Source organism: Salvelinus sp. IW2-2015, linkage group LG8 (assembly GCF_002910315.2).
Source record: "Salvelinus sp. IW2-2015 linkage group LG8, ASM291031v2, whole genome shotgun sequence".
Lineage (NCBI taxonomy): Eukaryota > Metazoa > Chordata > Actinopteri > Salmoniformes > Salmonidae > Salvelinus > Salvelinus sp. IW2-2015.
This window is the reverse complement of record NC_036848.1, coordinates 32,226,321-32,244,981: the sequence shown is the minus strand read 5'-3', so window position 1 is coordinate 32,244,981 and position 18,661 is coordinate 32,226,321. Positions and strand designations below refer to the sequence as shown.

The 18,661-nt window shown below is 42.7% G+C and overlaps 1 protein-coding gene across 2 annotated transcripts in view; it reads right to left on the bottom strand.

Annotated features, from left to right (window-relative positions):
• The window catches only part of LOC111967743 (glutamate receptor ionotropic, delta-1-like), a 432,695-nt gene that overhangs the window by 11,501 nt on the left and 402,533 nt on the right, over nt 1-18,661 (bottom strand). For both annotated transcript variants that reach the window (XM_070444887.1, XM_023993063.1), the window contains exon 14: nt 3,695-3,861. In XM_070444887.1, coding sequence (XP_070300988.1) covers nt 3,695-3,861 — 167 coding nt within the window. The remainder of the gene's footprint in view (nt 1-3,694; nt 3,862-18,661) is intronic.

Genomic DNA, 18,661 nt, shown 5'->3' with positions numbered 1-18,661 from the left:
AGCATCATGCTGTGGGGATGTTTTTCAGAGGCAGGGACTAGGAGACTAGTCAGGATCGAGGGAAAGATGAACGTAGCAAAGTACAGACAGATCCTTGATGAAAACCTGCTCCAGAGCACCCAGGAGCTCAGACTGGGGTGAAGGTTCACCTTCCAACAGGACAACAACCCTAAGAACACAGCCAAGACAATGCAGGAGTGGCTTCGGGACAATTCTCTGAATGTCCTTGAGTGGTCCAGCCAGAGACCAGATTTGAACCCGATTGAACATCTCTGGAGAGACCTGAAAAATCTGTGCAGCGAGCGCCATCCAAGCTGACTGAGCTTGAGAGGATCTGCAGAGAAGAATGGGAGAAACTCCCCAAATACAGGTGTGCCAAGCTTGTAGCGTCATACCAAAGAGGACTCAAGGCTGTAATCTCTGCCATAGGTGATTCAACAAAGTACTAGGGTATGAATAAAGGGTCTGAATAGTTATGTAAATGTCATATTTCAGTGTTTTATTTTTTATAAATTAGCCAAAAATTATATAAACCAGTTTTTACTTTGTCATTATGGGGTATTGTGTGTAGATTTATGAGGGGGAAAAAACAGTTTAATACATTTTAGAATAAGGCTGTAACGTAACAAAATGTGGAAAAAGTGAATGGGTCTGAATACTTTCCAAATGCACTGTATGTCTGATAATATATAATTGAAAGGGGAAATGTAAATATACTGAACAAAAATATAGACACAACATGTTAAGTGTTGATCCCATGTTTCATGAGCTGAAATAAAAGATCCCAGAAATGTTCCATATGAACAAAAAGTTTATTTCACAAAAATGTTGTCTATAAATTTGTTCACATCCCTGTTAGTGAGCATTTCTCATTTGCCAAGATAATCCATCTACCTGACAGGTGTGGCATATCAAGARGCAGATTAAACAGCATGATCATTACACAGGTGCACCTTGAGCTGGGGACAATACAATGGCACTCTAAAATGTGCAGTTTTGTCACACAACACAATGCCACAGATGTCTCAAGTTTTGAGGTAGCGTGCTATTGGCATGCTGACGGCAGTAATGTCCACCAGAGCTGTTGCCAGAGAATTTGATGTTCATTTCTCTACCATAAGCTGCCTCCAACGTCGTTTTAGAGCATTTGGCAGAACGTCCAACCAGCCTCACAACCGCAGACCACGTGTAACCACGCCAGCCCAGGACCTCCACATCCGACTTCTTCACCAGCGAGATCGTCTGAGACCAGCCACCCGGAAAGCTGATGATGCTGTTGGTTTGCGCAACCGAAGACTTTCTGCACAAACTGTCAGAAACCGTCTCAGGGAAGCTCATCTGCGTGCTCATCGTYCTCACCAGGGTCTTGACCTGATTGCGTCGTAACTGACTTCAGTGGGCAAATGTTCACCTTCAATGGCCACTGGCACCCTGGAGAAGTATGCTCTTCACGGATTAATCCCGGCCAGATGGTGTATGGCATTGTGTGGGCGGGCAGTTTGCAGAAGTCAACGTTGTGAGTAGAGTGCCCCATGGTGGTGATGGGGCTATGGTATCGGCAGGCAGGCATAAGTTATGAACAATGAACACAATTGCATTTATCTATGCTAATTTGAATGCACAGAGATAACGTGACGAGATCCTGAGGCCCATTGTTGTACCATTCAGTTCTCGCCAATATCCAGCAACTTCGCACAGCCATTGAAGAGGAGTGGGACAACATTCCACAATCAACAGCCTGACCAACTCTATGCGAAGGATATGTGTCGCACTGCATGAGTCAAATAGTGGTCACACCAGATACTGACTGTTTTTCTGATCCACGCCACTACCTTTTTTTAAAGGTATCTGTGAACAACAGATGCATATCTGTATTTCCAGTCAGTGGTGTAAAGTACTGAAGTAAAAATAATTTAAAGTACTACTTAGGTTATTTTTTGGGGGGCCATCAGTACTTTACTTTACTATTCATATTTTTAACTACTTTTACTTTTACTTCACTACATTCCTAAAAAAATATATACTTTTTACTCCATACATTTTTCCTGACACCCAAAAGTACGCATTACGTTTTCAATGACGGACTCACCAAACAAACAAGCTTCATTTGTAAATTATATCAGAGTGTTTGAGTGTGCCCCTGGCAATCCATAAATTWAAAAAAAACTAGAAAATGGTGCCGTCTGGTTTGCGGAATTTGCAATTATGAATAATTTTACTTTTAAGTATATTTAAAACAAAATACATTTCGACTTTTACTCAAGTAATATTTTATTGGGTGACTTTCACTTGAGTCATTTTCTATTAAGGTATGTTGACTTTTACTCAAGTATGACAATTGGGTACTTTTCCCACTATTATTCCCAGTCATGTGAAATCCATAGATTAGGGCCTGATGAATTTATTTCATTTGGCTGATTTCCTTATATGAACTGTAACTCAGTAAATTCTTTGAAATTGTTGCGTTTATGTTTTGGTTCAGTATAATATATATATATATATATATATATATATATATATATATAACATACAGACAAGGGCATTACAATCATGCATTAAGCCTCTGTGAATGAGTCTTTAAACTACGGTAACTCCTGACCTTTTATAAAGAGCATTTTCACTTATGTTTTTACTACCAAGTGACTTTATAAAAACACTATGATAGTGGGCCTTGCATTTCCCTCGTCAAACTCCTCCTAAAATGGCTGAGTATAACCACTGAATGACCTCTCAGCCAATTACRGCGCTCAATTCCCTCAGGCACCGTCAACYATCAGTGATTATGTTTATGGCATTTATGAAGCAGAGAAAGTAATTAGGAATCAAAGGATGTGTGCGTTAAACCATATGCACTTAGACTGAGGATATTTCCTCAAGGTGATGGAAGGAAGAGATGGAGGGAGAGGGGAGGAGAATTACATACTGTATAGAGCTGTTGATAAAGTGATGGCATATCTATCATGCATAAATATTGTAATGAAACGAGGGAGTAGCACGGGGTTCCGAGGCGAGACTCGAACTTGCAACCCTAGGGTCGCAAAGCCGGACATGCTACAGCTGCTCCAAGAAAGCTCCCTTTGGGGAGTGTTAATTGTGCTTCTCAACGCCAGGGTCATTACAATATTACACTGAGTGTACAAAACGTTAAGAACACCTTCTCTTTCCGTGACAGACTGACCAGGTGAATCCAGGTGAAAGCTATGATCCCTTATTGATGTCACTTGTTAAATCTACTTCAACAGTGTAGATGAAGGGGAGGAGACGGGTTGAAGAAGGATTTTTAAGCATCGAGACATGGATTATGTATTTGTGCCATTCAGAGGGTGAACAGGCAAGACAAAAAATGTAAGTGCCTTTGAACGGGGTACGGGTTTATGTCAAAAACTATAATGCTAATGGGTTTTTCATGCTCAACAGTTTCCCGCTTGTATAAAGAATATTCACACCCAAAGGACATCCAGCCACCTTGACACAACTGTGGGAAGCTTTGGAGTCAACATGGGCCAGCATCCCTGTCGAACGCTTTCGACACCTTGTAGAGTCCATGCCCCGACGAATTGAGGCTGTTCTGAGGGCTCAATGGAGGGGGGGTTTGAGGGGGGGGGTGCAACTCAATGTTTTGAATGTTGGTCATGTTTGGTATACTCAGCGTAGACGGTGTATGATGAGGAGAGATGTTGGTGGCATTGCTCACTTCTGGGAGAAGAGGTCTCTGTATGGACTCCCATGCTGCATGGCGATGCCGTAGCCTTTGCTGCTCATGCTGTTTCCCGTGACGGTGATGGTGCAGTCATCGTCCGTCAGTGCGGCGTACTCCACCACAGCCATGTCCCATAGAAAGGCATACGGGCCCTTCTTYGCCTGCAGAGGAATGACAGTCATGACCCAGTTAATGATCCAGATGCTATACATTCTGCCTACATGCAATCATTGTTTTCCATGATAGAACCTAAAGGATAATAGAAGGCCTACATGTGGGAATTGTTGTGACTATACTGTAGTATCCCAACTCCAAGAAAGTGTTGTACTCTAATGAACATGTGGAAAACATACATACTTCAATACATTTCCTGTAAAGGTGTCTTTTCTAGTTTGAGTCTCATTGTAGACTGGGCTATTTGCTCATTTGATAGAAAAACCTTTTAGCTCAGAGGGCTCTATTTTCGGCTTTCGCGAGAGGCGCAAGTGTCAAACGTAAGTTAGTTTGCAATTTCATCATGTACAGTAAAAACTGGCGCATTGGCATTTTCCACCCCTTACACCACGTTCAACAATTTCCCTGTCTAACATCAGCTCGCTTGCGCTGTGGTGGGGGRGCTGAACTTCCTGATTTAGCTTCGGTTTCAATTCTCCTAATCAGGAAATGCGACTGAGAACGAGATTTGGRTTTTGGAGGCGTGYTTTGTTGTGGGTGTCTCGTGTGTGTGATCTAATGTGGGAAGCATTTGAACTTTCATTCTCCCAAAACAGTACACAGTTACAGTCGYTCACCCTTCTAGTTAACTTGAAACAGTGTAACCAGGTCTTCTGTTTGGAACCATTTTATTTTTTATTTAGCAAGTTATTTAAGAATAAATTCTTATTTACAATGATGGCCTAGGAACAATGGGTTAACTGCCTTGTTCAGCAGCTGAATGTCAGATTTTTACCTTGTCAGCTCAGGGATTTGATCTAGCAACCTTTCAGTTACTGGCCCAATGCTCTAACCACTAGGCTACCTGCCACCCCAAGTAGCCTAGACTAGCTAGCAAGCTATCCATCTTCTTTCACCAATTAGCTTCAGCCGGACGATGTGCGACCGTGGCGAAGTTGTTTTGACTTTGGATACTCTGTGGGGCTAGTTAGGGATCATCAATAAATTACACAATGTGTTGCACACCTTTTATTTGTCTCATTAAATGCTTATAAATATTTGTATATGAATTTCTAAAATGTATAGTTGATTTGAGGTTTTTAATTCATTGAAATACAGAGCTATTGACAYTGAAAAATATTGTCCCATCTACAGTGCCTTCGGAAAGTATTCAGACCCCTTGACTTTCTACACATTTTGTTACAGCCTCATTCTAAAATGTATTCAATTTKTTWWAAACTCAGCAATCTGCAAACAATWCCCCATGATGACAAAGCCAAAACAGGTTTTTAGAAAATCAAATATCACATTTCATAAGTATTCAGACCCTTTGCTATGAGACTCGAAATTGAGCTCAGATGCATCTTGTTTCCATTGATCATCCTTGAGATGTTTCTACAACTTKATTGGAGTCCACCTGGGGTGGATTCAAATGATTGGACATGATTTGGAAAGGCACACACCTGTCTATATAAGGTCCCACAGTTGACAGTGCATGTCAGAGCAAAAACCAAGCCATGAGGTCGAAGGAATTGTCTGTAGAACTCCGAGACAGAATTGTATCGAGGCACAGATCTGGGGAAGGGCACTACAGAGGTAGTGCGAACGGCCCAGTGCATCACTGGGGCCAAGCTTCCTGCCATCCAGGACCTCTATACCAGGCGGTGTCAGAGGAAGGCCCTTAAAACCTTTTGTCAATAGGGGGAGCTGTTAGCACTATTCTTTTTTTTACATTTCCAAATTAAACTGCCTCGTACTCAATTTTTGCTCGTACAATATGCATATTATTATTACTATTGGATAGAAAACAATCTCTAGTTTCTAAAACCGTTTGAATTATGTCTGTGGGTGAACCAGAACTCTTTCTACAGCRAAAATCATGACAGGACATGCGAAGGTCTGAAAACTAGGCTCTGTTCTGAGATGCCAGTTAAACTGCTGTATTCCCTCTAAGCTGACGTGCAAGAGACTGCATCCGCTTCCTCCTCCGCTCGGATTGTCCACCATGTGAGTCACCGTGCTAGCTGTGATGCTCTTCATACGTATTTCTCTCAGAGTCTATAAAGGCCATATGGAGCTGATGTCCGTTCCTATTGGTGAACGCCCTCAACACGCAAATTGTGGTTTCCCTCGTAGGCAAATCCAAACTCTCGTATATCGGCCTAAGATATATCCGTCTATTTTAATTCGATATAGGTGTTAGAAACATCATAACGAAGTTATTTTAAACCGATTTATATCAGTTTTTATGCGAGTATATTGCTATTTTCGGATTTCGTAGTATTGCCTTGTATTTGGACATGTGTGTGCCACGTAGCTATTGTTAGCTGCTAGTTCCGAAGTTGAAGAGGACGTTTTACAACAAAGCAACGATTATTTTGGACAAAGGACACCTTGCCCAAGATACTGATGGAAGCTCGTCCAAAAGTAAGAGCATTTATGATTTATTCCGTATTTATGTGGAAAAATGTAAACGCATTTGTCGGCCATTGTTGCGGCACTAGTCTGGCTGTAACGCACACTGTATGTCTAGTAACGTTAATTTTAAAAATCTAACTCAGCGGTTGCATTAATAACTAATGCATCTTTCATTAGCTGTCCAACCTGTATTTTTTTGTCAATCTAATCGATAAATAATCGTAAACTTAGGTGCCTTTCCAAGATGGCGGCCGCCAGAATGCATGCCATGTTTTGACTGATTACATAGCATAACCACGATTTGTGATGCTAAATATGCACATTTCGAACAAACTCTATATGCATTGTGTAATATGATGTTACAGGACTGTCATCTGAAGATTCTGAGAAGGTTAGTGAAAAAATTAATATATTTGGTGGGGTGATAACGTTATCGCTCTTTTTGCCTTGAATCAATGCTGGTGTGAGTTAGCTCATGTGGTATGCTAATATAACGATATATTGTGTTTTCGCTGTAAAACACTTAGAAAATCTGAAATATATGTCTGGATTCACAAGATCTGTGTCTTTCAATTGCTGTACGCTGTGTATTTTTAAGAAATGTTTTATGATGAGTAATTAGGTAATACACGTTGCTCTCTGTAGTTATTCTAGTCGCTTTGGTGAGTTTTGTGATAGTGCTGCAATGGTAAACATTGATTTATACAGTGATAAATGCACATTTTCAAAAAAAACATATGCTATACCATAAATATTGTTATCAGACTGTCATCTTTATGAAGTTGTTTTTGGTTATTGGCATATATATATCGTTTATTTAGTCGAATTAGTGATAGCTACTGAATGGAGTAAAAAACTGGTGGAGTAGAAAAAAAGCTGGTGTCTTTTGCTAAACGTGGTTAAGCTAATAGATTTACATATTGTGTCTTCCCTGTAAAAACATTTTAAAAATCAGAAATGATGGCTGGATTCACAAGAAGTGTATCTTTCATCTGGTGTCTTGGACTTGTGATTTAATGATATTTAGATGCTAGTATGCTAGGCTATGCTAGTCAGCTTTTTTACTGTGGGGGGTGCTCCCGGATCCGGGTTTGGGAGGAACTAGAAGTTAAAATTGTCAAAGACTCCAGCCACTCTAGTCATAGAATGTTCGCTCTGCTACCGCACGGCAAGCGGTACCGGAGCACCAAGTTTAGGTCGAAGAGGCTTCTAAACAGCTTCTACACCTAAGCCATAAGACTCCTTAACACCTATTCAAATGGCTACCCAGACTATTTGCATTGCCCCCCCCCCGCACCGTTACCCACTGCATATAGTCTCGCTATTGTTATTTTACTGCTACTCTTTAATTACTTGTTACTTTTTTATTTATTATTCTTGTCCTTATTTTTTTTAAACTGCATTGTTGGTTAGGGGCTCGTAAGTAAGCATCTCACTGTAAGGTATACATACACCTGTTCTATTCGGCGCATGTGACTAATGCAATTTGATTTGATTTGAAAACATTTCTGCCGCATTGAAGGTCCCTAAGAACACAGTGAACTCCATTATTCTTAAATGGAATAAGTTTGGAASCATCAACACTCTCCCTAGAGTGCCAAGCATCACATCTGGAGGAAACCTGGCACCATCATGCTGCGGGGTGTTTTTCAGCGGCAGGGACTATGAGACTAGTCAGGATCGAGGCAGGATAGAGAGATCCTTGATGAAAACCTGCTTCAGAGCGCAGGACCTCAGACTGGGGGCGAAGGTTCACCTTCAAACAGGACAACGACCCTAAGCACACAGCCAAGACGACGCAGGAGTGGCTTCGGGACAAGTCTCTGAATGTCCTTGAGTGGCCCAGTCAGCGCCCGGACTTGACCCTGATCGAACATCTCTGGAGAGACCTGAAAATAGCTKTGCAGCAACGCTCTCCATCCAACCTGACAGAGCTTGAGAGGATCTGCAGAGAAGAATGGGAGAAACTCCCCAAATACAAGTGTGCCAAGCTTGTAGCAGCGTACACAAGAAGACTCAAGGCTGTAATTGCTGCCATTGGGGGCTTCAACAAAGTACTGAGTAAAGGGTTTGAATACTTATGTAAATGTGATATTTATGATATTTTTATTTTTTATAAATGAGAAAACATTTCTAAAAACCTGTTTTTGCTTTGTCATTCGGAGGTATTGTGAGTAGATTGACGAGGGGGAAAAAATAATTGAATACATTTTTGAATAAGGCTGTAACCTAACAAAATGTGGAAAAAGTTGAGGCGTCTGAATACTTTGCAAAGGTAATTTACTGATGGTCCCTAATTAGCCCCATAGGGATATCGAATGTCAAACCAAATTGACCATGGACATTACCATCGTGTCTCGTGCAGCTGCGCTCCGAATTGATGATTACTTGGGTGCTGCCAGTCACGGGCATGTGGGCAGGTTTGAAATAAACACAACACAAGAAAAACTGCTACAGTACATTCTGTGACATATATTTTTTTCCAGTCAGCTTTAAATGACGTTCAGCTTATAAAGGCTTCATAAAGCCTTCATAATGCCTTCATAAGCACTACATAAATGTGTTACAAATCATCTAACCACATGTCATGCTCTGTAAAGGGTTCATAAATGTGGAATAACTATGACATAACCACCAATTTCAAATGTGACATAACCCACTACATAAAATATGACATAAGCACCGCTTAATAAAGGCTTTATAAATCATATTAAGTTGAGGCTTCACAAAGCATTTATAACCTTGTCATGCATCTTGGTAGAGCATTGCAACACCAGAATAGTGGGTTAGATTACCAGGACCACCCATATGTAAAAATGTATGCATGCATGACTAAGTCGCTTTGGATAAATGGACCTGATTGGACCTGATCTCAATTTGCCCAAACAAGCTGTGCTGCAGGATGACACACACTCTAAAGTGCAGTCATGCACAGCAAACAACGTTGGTAGGGCGCTTTAAAATCAGTATGTATTTTTTGCCTAATTTAGTTTTTTTCCCATATTCCGTTTTCTTGGTTTTGTTTTTCCAGGTTTTGGATTTCCCCCATTTTGTTCTCGTTTTACCCCAGTTTTTAATAGAAAAACCAATTTGGATTTTCTGTGTTCACAATAATGCTTATACCACGTCTGGGAATTTATTTTTTGTTTCGTTACCTTTAATTCAGTGTGTATGCAAATCAAATGCCCACTTGTGGTGCCACTCGACAGCGAAAAACAAGCAAGTTAAACTTTATTTATTGTAATTTAAATTGTTCTGTAGTAGTTATATAAGTGTTGAGTTAGATTACATAGCTACCKCAATCGTTATTTAAAATTATTTTTGTGACTTCACAGCAATTGTTAGCTAGCTAACAGATCTGCTAACTTTATTTGTTGTTACTTTTAAGGTTGGAGCCAACATGCAGTACCTCCAGCAGGCAGATGAGGCAATAATAATTTGTCCGCCAGCTCAGGGGACAAGCCCTGTGTAATGTTCAATGTAACTGCATTGCTAGACTTATTGAAACGTAATGTATTTGTATTGTTTTAAACATGTATAAATAAAATAAAATGCATGGTTTAAACTTGATTTTAATGTTTATATATTTGAGCTGTTAGTCATACTTCCTTTAGAGTAAATACATTTCTGTTTACATCATTAAGCCTTTATCTATGTCTTATGAATGACCAAAGGTGTCTGACTTTATAGTAAGTACAGGGTCATTTGATATAAGGCATTTATGAATGTGTTATGAATGACCAAAGGTGTCTGACTTTATAGTAAGTACAGTGTCATATAATAAGGCACTTATGTATGTGCTATGAATGACTAAAGGTGTCTGACTTTATAGTAAGTACAGTGTCACGCGATATAGTCTTCATGGATNCTAAAGGTGTCTGACTTTATAGTAAGTACAGTGTCACGCGATATAGTCTTCATGGATTTGTTATGACCGAAGGTGTCTCATTTCAAAGTATTACAATAATGTATTTATATTTATAATGTCAATAAATATGTTATACATGTTCTGCTGATTTATGAAGGTTCTCATGATACACAGGTTACTACAGTGGGTTTGTGAGAGGCATCTAGATGGATTGATGGGACTGCAAAGCTTGCGTTTGCATGTGTGTGTCAGAGCCGAGATGATATGGAGTACTCCTACAGTCCCTGAGACGACCGCACCAGGTAGTCCTCTTCAGTTCCCATGCTGGAGACCAGGGCTTGATTACAACCTATTACGATGATGCCAATATTTTGTGACTGATCTTTCAGTGGGAGAGAGGGTGAATGTGTTAGACCTGACTGGGCCCAGCAACCCACGGTATGGCTTGTTATATTGTTGTCAAAGACCTGACTGGGGTCCAGCCCCCACGGTATGGCTTGTTATATTGTTGTCAAGACACTGACTGGGTCCAGCCCCCCACGGTATGGCTTGTTATATTGTTGTGTCAAAGACCTGACTGGGTCCAGCCCCCCACGGTATGGCTTGTTATATTGTTGTCAAAGACCTGACTAGGGTCCAGCCCCCCACGGTATGGCTTGTTATATTGTTGTCAAAAGACCTGACTGGGTCCAGCCCCACGGTATGGCTTGTTATATTGTTGTGTCAAACCTGACTGGGTCCAGCCCCCACGGTATGGCTTGTTATATTGTTGTCAAAGACCTGACTAGGTCCAGCCCCCACGGTATGGCTTGTTATATTGTTTGTCAAAGACCTGACTAGGTCCAGCACCCCACGGTATGGCTTGTTATATTGTTGTGTCAAAGACCTGACTGGGTCCAGCCCCACGGTATGGCTTGTTTATATTGTTGTCAAAGACCTGACTAGGTCCAGCCCCCCACGGTATGGCTTATTATATTGTTGTGTAAAAGACCTGACTAGGTCCAGCCCCCCACGGTATGGCTTGTTATATTGTTTCAAAGACCTGACTAGGTCCAGCCCCAACGGTATGGCTTGTTATATTGTTGTCAAAGACCTGACTAGGTCCAGTCCCCACGGTATGGCTTGTTATATTGTTGTCAAAGACCTGACTAGGTCCGCCCCCACGGTATGGCTTGTTATATTGTTGTGTCAAAGACCTGACTGGGTCCAGCCCCCCACGGTATGGCTTGTTTAATACATGTTTCTGACTCATATCAATGCCACATAGGTCGTTTTCAAAAGAAGAAGCTTCATATTACATTCAGCAAAAGCTCACCCATGTGTTCTTGAAATATCACGAGCAGCAGAACAGTCAACAGACATTTCCCTTCTGTCTTTATATTGGGCATCATTTTTTGTCCAGCTTCTGTGAAAAGTTTAGACTCATTATGTGTGATGCCCACTGCATGAAAGGGATCAGAGACTGTAGGACTCTTTTCTCTTTATATTGGATATTTTTCCAGCTCCTGTCAAAAGTTTGGATGTGTGTCAAATCCTCCGTAGTCTACATTGTCTTAGACCTAATATTTATGCCCACGGGGAGCAATTATGGTGCCTGTAACTGTATTTAGACAAAGCCTATTTAATTAAAACAAGTTGTTGTTCCGTTTTATTATAATTTAATTATTCAATGTGTTTTTAGGTCTTATCGTAGTGAATTTAATCTTGCTTATTGACAACCTTTGGCATGTCCATGGCTCAGACATAATGCAGTTTAAAGTGGCCTATATCAGTGCGAATGAAACGTTTAACATATATTTCTATAATGATGCCATACAATTACTTAGAGCAATGTGGACTGCAAACATGTTCAACATGATAGCAAATAGGGGATAGGTCGACATTTTGTTAGTGTAGGCTATTTACAAACTAGGCTATAACGGACTAACATTCGAAGTTGATGCAATGCAATACATACAAGACTGTAAATAACAACCAAATGGAACCATGGAGCACGTTCTGATTGGCCAGTGAAGGGTCAAAGCCTTGACACACCTACAACTTGTTTATTCATCAAAACCTAGCCCTTTAGCGCCACAGCCAGCTACTGCGCCCATACTTCTGGTTGTGAAAATAGCAAAATATTTCGGACAAACCGCAATCCTATAGCTACCACCAGCGCTAAGATTTACCATTGCGCTAGTTTTGTCAAAATAGAGCCCAGAGACAGAAGGTGCTTGATGTTTGTTTTGATGTGTATCCAAGTATCTTCTACCTCTTACAGTTAACTAAACACAAATACATCTACCGTCCTGCTAAAAAGGCTCATTTTGCTAAGTTTGAGACAAAAAAGCCTTTGTTTTGTAGTATAAAGACTAAATGTGACAGAAAGCTAATTAAAATGTGTACACAGTACAATGTGAAGATCTATGATATGTCATATTACCATTCAGTCATATGGGCAGGCAAAATATTGTTCTTTCTTGGCCATTTATTACGGGCAGTATATGAGATTAACCAATATAATTGTGACAATGTCACAAAACAGCACTTGCAGTTTATTCAGACAGATAGTCAAAAATGTTGAATTTGCCTGGTTTGAAATACTGTGGAACTATAGGCACAGTATAAGGGAGAACAGTATGACTCCATACTGTGAAATGACAGTGAAATGACAATGGAAAGATTGATTGTTTTTTTTTGCCAAATATGAAAACGTCTTCTTTTTTTGTTGAAATACACAGTAGCTAAGCAATTACTACTTAAAAAGAGTTGCCAGCCTGTACTTAGGCATCCTCTCTTTATTGGCATGTACCTGCTTTGTCTTCGTCAACCTACCTTGCGGATGCCTTCTGAGGGACTGGACACAGAGTAGTCATGGCCGTTGTTCTTGCTGATGGTCCTCCAACAGCTCTGCGTATGTGCTGTCCTGCTCCAGCGGGTTGGTGCCCTTGTTCTTGAAGTATTCATAGACGGCTGAGTCTCTCACAGTGCCGTAGGACACATCCATCTGCCTGGAGAGGTCCTGGAATGTTCTGTAGAGACAGAGGGAAGAAAACACAGAGAAATACATCAAGTCCAGTGTATAACAAGAACAGATACTGTATGTACAGTAAAGTACACTGTAAAATATACTTTGGGGCCTCACGAATGGCGCCGCTGTCTAAGGCACTGGATCGCAGTGCTTGAGGCGTCACTACAGACCCGAGTTCGATCCGGGCTGTGACGTGCCACCTGCGACTGGGAACCCATGAGGTGGCGCACAATTAGCCCATCATTGTCCGGGTTAGGGGAGGGTTTGGGCGGCCGGGATGCTCTCCGAGTCCATACGGGAGTTGCAGCGATGGGAAAAGACTGTAACTACCAATTGCATATCATGAAATTGGGAAGTACCTCCAAGTACTTTGTACATGGGTGTTCAACTTATAAAAGATTAGTCACTCTACTCAAAATGTTACTAATATAATAGCAGATTCTGTCAACTGAGCTTGATTTCCTGAATTGACAACACTACATGATCAAAAGTATGTGGACACCTGCTCGTTGAACATCTCATTCCAGAACCATGGGCATTAATATGGAGTTGGTCCCCCTTTGCTGCTATAACAGCCTCCACTCTTCTGGGAAGGCTTTCCACTAGATGTTGCAACATTGCTGCAGGGACTTGCTTCCATTCAGCTTATAAGAGCATTAGTGAGGTCAGCACTTAGGCCTGGCAATTAGGCCTGGCTCGCTGTCGACGTTACAATTCATTCCAAAGGTGTTCGATGGGTTGAGGTCAGGGTTCGTGCAAGCCAGTCAAGTTCTTCCACACCGATCTCGACAAACCCTTTCTCTATAGACTTCGCTTTGTGCACAGCGGCATTGTCATGCTAAAAAACAAAAGGGCCTTCCCCAAACTGTTGCCACAAAAGTTGGAAGCACAGAATTGCCTAAAATGTCATTGTATGCTGTAGCGTAAAGATTTCCCTTCACTGGAACTAAGAGGCCTAGCCCAAACCATTAAAAACAGCCCCAGACCAATATTCCTCCTCCACCAAACTTTACAGTTGGCAATAGGTTGGGGCAGGTAGCTTTCTCCTGGAATCCCACCAAACTAGGATTAGTGTGTCGGATTGCCAGATGGTGAATCATGATTCATGCTCCAGAGTACAATGGAGGTAGCTTTACACCAACCGATGCTTGGCATTGTGCATGGTGAATTTAGGCTTGTGTTCAGCTGCTCGGCCATGGAAACCCATTTCATGAAGCTCCCGACGAACAGTTCTTGTCCAGAGGCAATTTGGAACTCGGTAGTGAGTGTTGCAACCGAGGACAGACGTTTTTACATGCTACTTGCTTCAGCACTCGGGCGGCCCGTTCTGTGAGCTTTTTGTGGCCTACCAATTCATGGCTGAGCCATTGTGGCTCCTAGACGTTTCCACTTCACAATAACAGCACTTACAGGGCAGACATTTGATGAACTGACTTGTTGGAAAGGTGGCATCCTATGAGGTATTTGGTATTTGTAGGATCCCCATTTGCCGCAGGAAAAGCATCAACTACTCTTCCTGGTGTCCACATGAAACATGGCATAAATACATATTACAGAACATTATTAGTCAAGGACTGAACTACATACATTTAAATGTACACACAATATTTAAAGATCTAATACATAGTACAGTGCAAATGACAATACAATATATATAAAATGGCTGTGTCTCTTCACATTCCCCTTTGTGAAGTAAGGGGTTCTTTTAGCTGTTTTTTTAAACTGGTTTTATTGCCAGCTTGAAATACCTGGGGTGGCAGACAGTTCTATGTAGTCATGGCTCTATTAATACTGTGTGTTTCCCAGCCTCTGTTCTGGACCTGGGGACTGTGAAGAGACATCTGGTTGCATGTCTTGTGTTGTACCGATGAGTGTCCAAACTGTGTGCCAACTGCTTGAACAGACAGTCCCGGTACCTTCACACATCAATACCTTGCACAAAGACCAATAGTGATGCAGTCAATCTCTCCTCAACTTTTAGCCAGGAGAAACTGACATGCATGTTACTGACACGTTCCCTCTGTGTACTGTACATCTAACTGCGATATGTGCTACTTTGTTCTGAACCAACTGTAATTTACCTATGTCCTTCTTTGCCCGGACATGACCACCACAGCTAGGCAGTAGTCCAGGTGCGAGAAAACTAGGGCTGTAGGTCCTGTCTTGTCGACTGAGATGTCAAGAAGCAGAGCAACCATTGAGTCCATTACACCCAGCAGTTTAGTCCCTCAACTGGCTCAATAGCCACATTATTCAATAATAGATCTAAACAAGGTTTAGTGTTGAATGAGTGCTTCGTCCCAAAGATTAGGTTTTAGTTTTTGAGATATTTAGCACCAGCCTATTGCTAGTTATCCATTCTAAAACTGACTGGAGCTCTATGTTAGGTGTCTCATTTATTTATTTTACTGTTGCAGCCAACGTGTATACGGTTGAGTTGTCAGCGTACATAGACACACAAGTTATTTATAAAAACAGAAAAAAAATAATGTCCATAGCCGGCTGCCTGCGGTACACCACACTCAACTGAATTTGACTGAGTGTCCATTAACGAAAACTCTTCAATCCATAATAAGGCAGAGGATGAAATCCATAACACCTACGTTTTTCAGCAAAAGGTTATGATCAATGACATCAAAAGCTGCACTGAAGTCTAACAAAACAGCACCCACAATCATCTTACTATAAATGTCTTTCAGCCAATCATCAGTTATTTGTGTCATTGCTGAGCATGTTGATATAGCATGTCCCTATAAGCATACTGTTGTTCATTTGTTTTCTGTAAGATAACTTTGTATTTCATAAAACACAAATTTTTCCAAAAGTTACCAGCACGCGTGTAACAGGCTGATTGGTCAGCTGTTTGAACCATTAAAAGGTGCTCTGCTATTCTTGGGTAGCGGAATGATGGCACCACGTTGAAACGTAACCGAGCTCTTCAGTAAGGTCATTCTACTGCCAAAGTTTGTCTATGGAGATTGCATGGCTGTGTGCTCGATGTCAGCAACGGATGTTAATTTTGGACGGCAGGTAGCCTAGTTGTTAGAGCGTTGGACTAGTAACTGAAAGGTTGCAAGATCAAATCCCAAACTGACAAGGTACAAATCTGTTGTTCTGATCCTGAACAATGCAGTTAACCCACTGTTCCTAGGCCATCATTGAAAATAAGAATTTGTTCTTAACTGATATGCCTAGTTAAATAAAGGTAAATCAAATTGGCTGAAATAGCCAAAATCCACTAATTTGAAGGGTATCCACACACCCTTTGTATATATAGTATTTCAAAGCAACACGTAACTTTTCTTTCAAGTTGAAAAAACATTTTAACAGAGCAAATTGAGGATAGGACTATATACATGCAGATGTCGATGTATGCTCTCAGTGTAGACAGCTCCAACTTGGCAGGTGGGTAGCTGTTGCATGGCAGCGCTCTGTTTAGACACTCGCTGCTCTGTGTCATAACAACAGTCCAGGGGAAATGAAGGTCAACATTTCTTATGGACATCACAAGACAGGAAATAATGATGCTGATGAGTTGTTTGCAAGCTATTAGTCTGTAAACACCAGATGAGGCACAGGAAATAATTTAAGAGGAGTGGTATAAAGGGACCTGTTTTAACGTTAAGGTGGGAAGCCTGACTTTTAATAAAAACTGACTCTTAAACAGATTAATCACTTTTGTGCTGGATCAGATCAGGGTATCAGAAAAAAGCCAATAACAACATTTACACACACCTCATTTATCTCAAAGTGTAACGTTCCTGCCTGTTTTCTGTTTGTTTTTGTATGTGTATATGGTCAGGGCGTGAGTTTTGTGGTGGGCGTCTATGTTTTCTTGTTTCTATGTTGGTTTTGGGTTGCCTGGTATGGCTCTTAATTAGAGGCAGGTGTTTTGCGTTTTCCTCTAATTAAGAGTCATATTTAGGTAGGGTGTTCTCACTGTTTGTTTTGTGGTGGATTGTCTCCTGTGTCGTCGATGTATGTACTACCGGGACTGTTTGGCTGTTCCGTTCGTTTTGATGTAGTCTGTTCCTGTCCGTGAGTTCTACGTTTAGTTAGTTATTTCATGTTCAGGTTTCGTCTACGTCGTTTTCTTGTTTTTGTAATTTTGTAAGTGTTTGTTTTTCGTGTTGCCATCGTTTCAAAAATAAGAGATGGCTTATTTCCCTAATGCTGCGTATTGGTCCACTGATCCTTCTCTCCTCTCCTCATCTGGGAGAGGAGGACAACAGCCTTACAGAATCACCCACCAACCTAGGACCAAGCGGCAAGGGATGCTCAACAGAGCACCAGGACTTCTGGACTTGGGAGGAGATCCCTGGACGGTAGAGGACCCTGGGCTCAGCCAGGGGAATATCGCCGTCCCAAGGCGGGAGGAACGCAGAAGGCTGAGAGGCGCTGGTATGAGGAGGCAGCGCGGCGACGCGGTTGGGAGCCCGTGAGTCAGACCAAAATTTATTGGGGGGGGCACACGAGGGAGGTGTGGCAAAGCCGGGTAGGAATACCTGAGCCAACTCCCGTGCTTACCGTCGGAGGTAGAAGGCGTCGTACTGGTAAGACACCGTGTTATGCGGTAAAAGCGCACGGTGTCCCCAGGTACGCGTGCTTAGCCCAGTGCGGGCTATTCCAACCTTGCCGCACTGGGAGGGCTAAGTTGGGCATCGAGCTGGATGTCAATGAAGCCGGCCAACGCATCTGGCCACCAGTGCGTCTCCTCGGCCGGCATACATGGCACCAGCCTTACGAATGGTGTCCCCGGTTTCGCCAGCATAGGCCAGTGCGGGCTATTCCACCTTGCCGCACTGGCAGGGCTACGGGCACCATTCAACCTGGTAAGGTTGGGCAGGCTCGGTGCTCAAGAGCACGTGTCCTCCTTACCGGTCCGGTATACCGGTGCCACCTCCATGTACCGTCCTCCGGTGGCAGCCCCCCGTACCAGGCTGTCCTTCCGGGTTTCTCTCTCCAGCTGTTTCCTCCTCTCCAGCGCAGCCAGTGCCTATAACCACGACAGGCCTACTGTGCGCCTCAGCAGGGCAGAGTCGGGCCGTCTGCCCAACGCCTGCTGCACTGCCTGTCTGCCCAGCGCCGTCTGCGCACTGTCTGCCCAGCGGCGGCCTGAACTGCCCGTCTGCCCAGCGGCGCCTGAACTGCCCGTCTGCCCAGCGGCACCTGAACTGCCGTCTGCCAGCGGCGCCTGAACTGCCGTCTGCCAGCGGCGCCTGAACTGCCCGTCTGCCCAACGGCGCCTGAACTGCCCGTCTGCCAACGGCGCCTGAACTGCCCGTCTGCCATGAGCCTGCAAAGCTGCCCGTCTGCCATGAGCCTGCAAAGCCGCCCGTCTGCCAAGAGCCTACAGAGCCTTCCGCCAGACCGGATCAGCCAGAGCCTTCCGCCAGACCGGATCAGCCAGAGCCTTCCGCCAGACCGGATCAGCCAGAGCCTTCCGCCAGACCGGATCAAGCCAGAGCCTTCGCCAGACCGGATCAGCCAGAGCCTTCCGCCAGACCGG